At 48.5% G+C, this 9,268-nt stretch overlaps 2 protein-coding genes across 2 annotated transcripts; one reads left to right on the forward strand and one right to left on the reverse strand.

The window, feature by feature from the left end:
- Positions 1 to 613: 613 nt before the first annotated feature.
- On the reverse strand, positions 614 to 4,508 carry LOC103303347 (beta-defensin 12-like). Its single transcript, XM_008160355.3, has 3 exons — positions 4,428 to 4,508; positions 4,037 to 4,078; positions 614 to 844 (listed from the first exon to the last, which is right to left on the reverse strand). Exons 1-3 carry the CDS (start codon positions 4,495 to 4,497, stop codon positions 717 to 719), a joined length of 240 nt encoding a protein of 79 aa, XP_008158577.1. The 5' UTR covers positions 4,498 to 4,508; the 3' UTR covers positions 614 to 716.
- A 2,666-nt stretch (positions 4,509 to 7,174) lies between these two features.
- LOC129147629 (beta-defensin 15-like) lies at positions 7,175 to 8,270 on the forward strand. Its single transcript, XM_054710440.1, has 2 exons — positions 7,175 to 7,248; positions 7,908 to 8,270. Exons 1-2 carry the CDS (start codon positions 7,200 to 7,202, stop codon positions 8,249 to 8,251), a joined length of 393 nt encoding a protein of 130 aa, XP_054566415.1. The 5' UTR covers positions 7,175 to 7,199; the 3' UTR covers positions 8,252 to 8,270.
- The last annotated feature ends 998 nt before the right edge of the window (positions 8,271 to 9,268 follow it).

Here is a 9,268-nt window from a genome sequence, read left to right on the forward strand (position 1 = left end):
GTGATCTTGAGTCATAGGAGGAAGAGCTTCATCCATTATTAGATACTCTACTAATATATAGTGGTGGTATCTGATAGAAATCCGGAGCCACTTTTGTCTTTAAGCTATCAGTTGAAGACACTTTTTTCAAGATTATCTTTAAAAATAAGTGAAGATGTGGTGCATTTACACCATGGAATACTATGCAGCTACAAAAAGAGATCTCTTGCCCTTTGAGATAGCATGTAAGGACCTGGATGGAGAGTATTGTGCTAAGTGAAATAAGCCAGTCAGAGAAAGACAAATATCACATGATCTCACTCATATGTGGAATCTAAGGAACAAAATAAACTGATGAACAAAATAGATCTAGAGACACAAAAGCGTGGAACAGACTGACAAATCTCAGAGGGAAGGTGGGAGGTGGGGGTGAGATGAAAGTAACCAAAGAACTTATATTTGTCGATGCACAACCCATGGGCACAGACCATAGTGTGGGGAAGGCCTGCGGCGGGATGGGTGCAGGGTGGACAAGGGTCAATGGGGGAAATGAGGACATCTGTAATACTTTCCACAACAAAGATCAATTTAAAACAAAAACAAAGAAACAAGACAAGGAGGAAATACACGCGAAGGGCCTTGAGTCAAGCGCACTGCATGACTGTTAAGCCACATCACTTCCTGACCTTCTCTGAGGAGCCAGGACTGCTGCAGAGGCCGGTGAGCGCCGGTCTGGCTTACTGGACCCTCCGTCGGCAGCAGAAGAAGTTCAGCTTGCAACTTCCGACCACCTTCTCATCCTCAGTGCACATCCGCCTGCACTTGCCCCGCCCCAGCTTGCATGGCTCACACGCAGAAAACTCACCTGCACAGAGAACGAGCTGCTCACGTCCCTTTCCTGGACTCTGGAGCGGGGAGAGGTCCAAGGCCACAAAAGGGGAGGGTTTGTGTTTATGATGATAAAGGGTGTTTTCAAGAACCAGTGGAGATTTTCCAAAGAGCTCTGCTTTTTTCAAAATGGAGTTGGAGAGAGTTCATTTCTAAGCCACAGGGAGGTGCTATCCTGGTCCTCCCTGTGTTTCTAACCTGCCTGGTCAAAAGGGAGCGCCATCAACGCATGCATGTTTCAGGACTATCCCCATGCACGCCTGGCACTGCCATGCAGGCTACGTGACGATAATGGGAGGGACGCCATGGAGTTTTAAAAGATTCTTGGCGGAGGAGTTAAAGACGTAGGTTCAGTTCTACTTTGGGTCTTGTAACGCTCACGTGTCCTCAGGAAACTGCTGAACCTCAGCCTCTCAGTTGTCAAATGGACGTGCTACAAATACCGGTCTACGTCTCCATTGTTTTAGTGGTGAAAAGGAACAAGTTATGTGAGAATATTTTGCCAGCACTACTCACTCAATTAGCTCTTTTTGTTGGTACTTTAAGCAGAAGGTTTCTTTTTTTTCTTAATCTTCACCTAAGGATATTTTTCCATTGATTTTTAGAGAGAGTTGGAGGGAGGAAGAGAGAGAGAGAGAAAGAGAGAGATAGAGAGACATCGACTGGTTGCCCCCCTATGTGCCCAACCAGGGCTGAAGATTGAACCTGCAACCCAGGTATATGCCCTTGACTAGGAATCAAACCCGAGACCTTTGGTCCATGGGCTGATGCCTAACCCCTGAGCAAACTGGTCAGGGCTAAACAGAAGGTTCCTTACATAAATGTTCAGGCTGCCTTGCGTGGCCCAGGTAAGCAGTGTCTTTGCCACAAAAGGAACATTTCTGTGCTCATCTGGCTCTCAGGGGGCAGCACTGATGTTGTAGCCCCTTGTTTTCTTTCCTAATCACCACCCTCTCCCCAATAACCGCAGAGCATTGAGCCTCACAGGTTGGTGCCACTACTGCAGTGCTGCCCCTGCTCCTACACAACTCAGTTCCCATCCTCAGGTTCTTCTATCTCCATGCCCCTCATGACCCTGCCTCATCACCTGCTCCTCACTCTCTGATGACTGCTCAGCAGCACACCCAGCTAGAGTGGCTCCATGCCTGGGGCTGCGTCCTATTCCTTCCCCTCCGGATCTCCTGAACACTAAGCCAGCGGTGATATTCGTGCTACGTGTCCCTTATGTGTATTGCAACTCACTATGCTCACTGGCGACGACCTAATTTGTCCACTTGTGAGGTCCACAGTCAAACCCCAGCCTTTGCTCTGCAAGCCCAGACTCACTCACCCACGCTTCCCATTGAGGTGCACTCACCACACCGGTGACAAAAACTCCAGTTGCCTCTAAAACCAAGTCCCTGTCACTTGGCTTCTAACCTCCTCCAACTGGAAGTGAGGGAAGACAAACACTACAGTTCCACAGGAGAGGCCATCTGCCACGAGCAGGTGCCACGGAAAGCCTCCTGAGAACCAGTATGAAGAAAGGAGCAGTGTCTTCATTCCCTAATGTACCTGCTCTACAACCACCTCTGGCTCCGAGGGCCTCTGCTCAACAGCTGGATCTCAGCTCCTCAATTCCTGGTTCACTTCTAGATCTTGATGGTATTATTTCTCCTCCTAAATCTCCTTCTTCACTGGGGTCTCCTGCATTAGCCTCTGGACTCCCCCCTCTCCACCCGGATTGGCTGATGGCCTCCGCCTGTTCTACTTCCCGAGGCAGGAAAGAAGCAGCACCTTCAGCCTTGGAATCAGACAAGACAGGAGACGAGGTGGCTTTCCTCATCTGACCTGCTCTTTGGGATGCCGGGATTCTCTCCAGGAGCCCGTTGGTTGCAGAGCTAGAGGCCCCCTCTCCACCATCACCCAGGAGCCCTCTCTGGGTGTTTACATGCAGAGCTTAGATGCAGTTGGTACCCACGGGCACCAGCACACGATTCTAGACGACAGCATCTGCGCTTCTCAGGCAGCAGGTGGTCTGATTGCCCAACGCCCGTGCTGCGGTGCCACCCCTGCGTACAGTATGTTGGGCGCTTTCTACCTGGTTGAGAATCACAGTTAAAACTCAACTTTGATGTCCTGCCAGGAGCCTAACTTAGCGCTTGTGACCACCCCCCCTACACACACACACACCGACCCCCCGGGCAGAGTTACGTAACATCCCATCGCTGTCTCTGCTTCCTTATCTGTAAAATGGTGCTTGTAATAGTACCTACCATCTAGGGATGTTTCCACTTAATATGTTTTTATTGATTTTTAGAGAGAGAGGAAGCTCCGGAGAGGGAGAGAGAGATAGAAACACCGATGAGAGAGAAACATTGTCAAACGGCTACCTCCTGCACCCCTCCCCGCTCCACTGGGGATCATCCCCCTCCTGAGCCTGCAACCCAGGCATGTGCCCGGATGGAAATCGAACCGGTGACCTCTTGGTAGCTGGATTGGAGCTCAACTCCTGTTTTGAAGATGAAATGAGATAATCCCCAGAAATTACTTAATAGACTGCCAGTGCACAGTAAGTACTCAATGACTAGAATCAACCTTAATTTTATCACTCTGAAATTCTGTCTAAACACTTTTAAATTCTGTTTGCAATTATCCAAGAACGTTTCTTTCTGCTCTGAGTATAATATGCTGTCTTCCTGTAAAGTACACACACACACACACACACACACACACACACTCACACACACATCAGTGGGCTGTTTGTTAAGAATAGCTCTCTGTCATGGGTGTTCACTAAATGATCCTCGCTCCCTCTTAGACCAGTGACATGCATTTGGGACACGCTTTACTGAATTCAGGAAAGAGCCTTGAAGCGTCAGATAAGCATGTCCCCAGAGCAATGCTAATCGGCGGGTACCAGCTTAATCCTGTGACCTTGGTTTAGGGATTATCTCGAGTGTAGCCACCAGGTCCAAACCAAAAGTACAACCCAGGCACAGAGATTTCTCTGTGAAATAGGAAGTCCAAATATGGTCCTGGGACCAAGAGGAAGAAAAGAGAAGAGTGAGTGGGAGTTCAGCAATTCCATTTTGACTGCTCTCTCTTCTCCTCCCTGTGTCCAGGGGTCAGAGATAGCAGGCAGGCCGTGTTCCTCCAAGTACAACTACACACAAAGGGTTTAACTCACCTCCAGGGAAGGGCTGGGAATACTCGAGTCCTGCCCAGGACCCTAAATTCAAAGCAAAGCACATTGTGGACATTAAAATCAGTGCAGGGAACAGGGCTGTAGAAAGCAGTACTCCAACCCCACAGATCTCCTGTCAGGGACTGAGGTCACAGGGATGCAGAATTATTCTACTTCTGAAGTCTAGACCTCCTGGTAACCAGGAAGAAATTAAAAAAAAGAAAAAAAGAAAAAGACTAGCTGTTCCGTCTTACACAATTCCACAGAAAGTTCAAGAATTCCTGTGAGACGCACATTGGGGAGCTGGCCATTACCCTCAACTGTAGTGTGGTGCATAGAAGAATCATCCCATTTTATGCTCTGCCTCATCGAAATCCCACCCATTCTCCTTTACCTGATGGACATTGAGCCAAAATGAAGAAAAAGACAAAGACAAAATACAGCATCTTCCTGCTTGGGGCCATTGCTGGCAGAAGACGTGTCTCCGCATCTCTGAGGGAACAGGAGGCTCACTTATATTTGAGAACCATGCGCTCTGCTCTTGGGCAGTGAAGTGAATCAACAAAGAGAGCACATGGACATGCTCCATTTCCCAGGTTCAAGAGCAGACAGGACGGGGGACAGCCCTCAGCCTCTGTCAAGCACTCACTAGGGGGACCTTCCTGGGGTCATAGAAAGAAGAGCAGGCGGGCATTGAAGCCCAGGGTCTCACACAGCTGTGCCCAGAAAGGGGAGTCAGTTCCTCCTCCATCAAATGGGAACAGGCTACGTTAGGAGAGAGAACATGGGTCTCCCACCAGCCTCTCCAGGTGCTGCGAGGCTCTGTGTGGTGATGTCTGGACACTGGGGTGCTCAGAGGAGGCCTGGTCCGAGCTCAGCAAGGTAGGCCAGCACAGCCCTGGCTGCCATGATATTGTCTGTAAATGACCCAGGAGGAAGGGGGAAAGCAGTCAGGCCAGCACCCAATTCCTGAGCCAGTAAAAACGTCACACAGCAGGTCCGAGTCATGTGACCATGTCCTGGGAATTCATGAAGGAGGTGGGAGTCAGAAGTCATCTTCATGTCATTGCAGCCAAGTCCACCCACCCTGTTGCCTCTGCCCAAGCGATGCTCTGTCCTCCATTTCTGGAACAGATAACAGGACCACCCGCCAGTGCAGACTCTGAGGACAGACAGACTGTTTTTAAGGAGATGACCTTGAACAGGTCGCTTAATTTTTTTGAACTTCACATTCCTTATCCTTAACACGAGGATGTAGTCATGGTAGGTCCTTGCAGGACACGGGAGAGTGACCTGAAAGAAGGGATGGAAAGTCTGACCTCTGAGTGCCTGGCTGGTATGACCCTCACTCTTGGCTCCATCCAGCTTGGAGCCAGCTTCTCCAGAAGCGCTTTTACAGGGCTACCGTTCACGAGGGACTGTCCCGGCCGGAGAACGTGCCAGCACTGATGGCTGCATGTTTGTCCTCAGGCCTTGGGAGGTCACCTTCAGGAGCACAAGCTCATGTGTGTGGGGACAGGGCTTAATTTTTTTAAGTGATGTTTGGAAGAGAATAGAGAAAATTTGCATTTTCAATCTATCATTCTTAATTGGATTATTCATAATTTATAATGAACATGCACAAAAAAATACCTAAAATGTCATAGTGACCAAGGCTGAGGATGGATGGGACATCCCCTAATAGTCTTTTTAAGTAAGAATCTTCAGTTACTGAAAAATTTCAAAGATAGTACAGTACCCTCCCCACCCACCCCTAATGTAATATCCACGTTAGTAACTACTAATGTTAATAACCATGGCACCTGTTCTTACGTAAGATTTGGAAGGCTATTTATATACATATTTAACAACTAAACTACTACTACTACTACTACTACTACACACACACACACACACACACACACACATGCAAAATGTCAATCAAGCACCCCATAATCAAGCTCACAACTACACAGGGAGCTGTTTGAGAATTTAGTCTGATGCATGTGGCACTTAAAGTGTGAGGCATACAGGAAGAGTGGAATGTTTTTTATTGATTTCAGAGGAAGGGAGAAGGAGAGAGAGAGAGAAATATCAATGATGACAGAATCATTGATTAGCTGCCTCCTGCACGCCCCAAACGGAGGATCAAGCCCACAACCCGAGCATGTGTCCTGACCAGGAATCAAACAGTGACCTCCTGGTTCATAGGTCGACGCTCAACCAGAGTCACCCGGCTGGGCAGGAAGAGAGAGTCACATTTTATTTATTTTTTTTATATATATTTTATTGATTTATTACAGTGAGGAAGAGAGAGGGATAGAGAGTTAGAAACATCAATGAGAGAGAAACATCGACCAGCTGCCTCTTGCACACCCCCTACTGGGGATGTGCCCGCAACCAAGGTACATGCCCTTAGACCGGAATCGAACCTGGGACCTTTCAGTCCGCAGGCCGACGCTCTATCCACTGAGCCAAACCGGCTTCGGTGAGAGTCACATTTTAAAATAAGTGGTGAGCCCAGGGGTTGAGCACCAACCTATGAATCACGAGGCCACGATTCAATGCCTGGGTTTCAGGCTCAATCCCCAGTGTGGGGCGTGCAGGAGGCAGCCAATCAATGATTCACATCATTGATGTTTCTCTCTCTCTCTCTCCCTCTCCCTTCCTCTCTGAAATCAATAAAAATGTATTTAAAAAGATAAATGGTGATGGATGTGCCCCGTGAAGTAATGTGACAAGTGTGTGTGGCTCGTAGATACTGGAGCGGGAACCCAGTCGCCTCTGGGCTTGGCACCAGCTCTGCCCGACACAGTGGGACACCACCCAGGTCCTGTCGGTGTACGGGGAGTAGACCGAGGCTGTCATGGAGCGTCGGCAGGCTTAGAAATCCCAGCTCTTTTGTCCCTGCTGACACATATGTCTGTGCTGGGTCCTCAGTGCACACCTGCTCTGCCCTCCCAACAGCCCCACGTTCTTTCTTGGGAACTTTCCAGAGTAAAAACACCACCCGGACGAGCTGCAGGCTGACACCCACCGAGGTACGTGGGCTCGGTGCAGCGAGTGCAGAGACAGTTCTGCATGCCTCAGCGATCAAGATAGGGTTGGGTCTGGGAAAACGCATAAATGGGGGTATTTGCTTCATTTTTCATGGACACCGAGCTGGTCTCTCCAGACCCTGTGAGTCATGAAGATGATCCTCTTCCTCCTCGCTGTTTTCCTCCTTCTGGCCCCAGGTAACATGAGCCCCTTTGCAGGATGGGCATCCGAGGTGGTGGACCGGAGACAGGGCCTGCCTCCGGGAGGATGTGGCCAAGGTCACCTCCAGAAACAAGGGTGCCCTGAGCCCTGCGGCCCTCAGGGGACCACTGGCTCCAGGAGGTGACATTCCCCTTGTGCCTCTTCTACAACGCTCTACGTTTTCCATTATTATCTGGGATGGGTGTCACAGGTTTGCAGAAACACAGATAAGCCAGGAAAGGTGCCCCTTGACCCCTAGTCTCATGCTCACTAGCCAATTTCCAGTGTGGGGCGTGCAGGAGGCAGCTGATCTATGATTCACTCTCATCACTGATGTTTCTATCTCTCTCTCCCTCTCCCTTCCTCTCTGAAATCAATAAAAATATATTCTTAAAAAACTTAAAAAAAAAACACCCACAGATTTTGATAAGAGATCAATAGTGTCTGTTTCCCAAAGCCCCTGGAACACTGGGATACACATCTGTCCTTCCTGTTCTGAGACCAGATGGAAACCATTTCCCCTGCCCTCTCGTGGCGGGAGAGGCACCAGGCGAACTCGGACAGAACCTTCCCCAGCTAGTGCCCTCCCTGGCTGTGCCTGGTAACCAGACGTGGCCGAGACGAGAACTAACCCCGGTGGCCTTCCCTTGTGTAGCCAGGAATGCGTTTTTTGATGAGAAATGCTTCAAGCTGCAAGGGAGATGTGTGAAATCTTGTCAGAAAAATGAAGAGCTTGTTGCTCTCTGCCAGAGGGCTCTGAAATGCTGCTTCGCCCTCCAGCCGTGTTCCGACAGTGACAAGAAGGAGTACATCAAGAAGAAGCCTCCCAGGACCACCGTGGTGGGCCTAACCACACCTCATTCCCTACCTTTCCCGCCTCTGCCACCTGTCCCGACTCACCCACCTGTCCCGTCTCTCCCATCTGTCCCGACTCACCCACCTGTCCCGTCTCTCCCACCTGTCCCGTCTCTCCCACCTGTCCCATCGAATCGCCCTTGAGATGCTGCAATAAACATGAGTGGCTGGCTTCCAGCAACGTGTCACGTACTTCGCCTGGATGGGGAACATGAGTCGCCAACCTTGACTGTCCCTGGATCCTTTTTCTGGGGTTTTGTTGCTGTTGCTGTTGTTTTGTTTTGGTAAGAGAACTGTCCCGAAGCCACCTGATATTTCTTTTAAAGGGGGACTCCTGGAGCCTATAAATAAACATACCTCTGGCTTCCTCTCAGGAAGTCAGCCCCAAGCAACCTGCTGAGATAAATAGACTGTGATGATAGAGAGACAAAGATAGACATAGAGACAGAGAGAAATAGAGATAGAGATAGAGAGAGATGTAGATGTAGACATAGACATAGAAGTAGACAAAGACAAAGGCATAGACATAAATACAGATATAGATAGATGGATAGTTAAAGAAATAAATATATATCAGCATGGATAATTATATTAATAATAAATAATGACCTTGCCCTAACCGGTTTGGCTCAGTGGATAGAGCGTCGGCCTTTGGACTGAAGGGTCCCAGGTTCGATTCCGGTCAAGGGCATGTACCTTGGTTGCGGGCACATCCCCAGTGGGAAGCGTGCAGGAGGCAGCTGATCGATGTTTCTCTCTCATCGATGTTTCTAACTATCTATCCCTCTCCCTTCCTCTCTGTAAAAAATCAATAAAATATATATTTTTAAAAAGCATAAAGACCTTGGCTAAGATTACCAAAGATAAATAGATAAGTAGATAGATAGAAAAATGGATTGCCTACTTAACAAAAGCTCTCATGTGTCACTCACCCATGGAGATTAATTTTTTGACTCCATGCCTTTAATTGGAGGCATTAAATTACTGCCTAGGCATTTGTTCTGCATCCATACGTCTGGATTCAAATTTGCTGATGGGCAAGTAGCTAGAATAAAACACTTATTTTTTTCTCCCTGCCTGATGCTTCCAGAATTAGGACACTATTATTTATTCTTATTTCTATGTCAACATAATTATTTGGGTAAGATCAATAAGAATGTT

Source organism: Eptesicus fuscus, chromosome 3 (genome assembly GCF_027574615.1).
Source record: "Eptesicus fuscus isolate TK198812 chromosome 3, DD_ASM_mEF_20220401, whole genome shotgun sequence".
In the NCBI taxonomy this organism is placed as follows: Eukaryota; Metazoa; Chordata; class Mammalia; order Chiroptera; family Vespertilionidae; genus Eptesicus; species Eptesicus fuscus.

What these genes read in the sequence shown, in the direction of transcription:
- LOC129147629 (XM_054710440.1), top strand. Translation starts at nt 7,200, where the DNA reads ATGAAGATGATCCTCTTCCTCCTCGCTGTTTTCCTCCTTCTGGCCCCA. An exon ending in TTTCCTCCTTCTGGCCCCAG is followed by an intron (nt 7,249 to 7,907) that starts GTAACATGAGCC and finishes TCCCTTGTGTAG; the next exon opens with CCAGGAATGCGTTTTTTGAT.
- LOC103303347 (XM_008160355.3), bottom strand. Translation starts at nt 4,497, where the DNA reads ATGGCCCCAAGCAGGAAGATGCTGTATTTTGTCTTTGTCTTTTTCTTC. An exon ending in TTTGGCTCAATGTCCATCAG is followed by an intron (nt 4,079 to 4,427) that starts GTAAAGGAGAAT and finishes CTTTGAATTTAG; the next exon opens with GGTCCTGGGCAGGACTCGAG. An exon ending in TTCCCAGCCCTTCCCTGGAG is followed by an intron (nt 845 to 4,036) that starts GTGAGTTAAACC and finishes TTCTCTGTGCAG; the next exon opens with GTGAGTTTTCTGCGTGTGAG.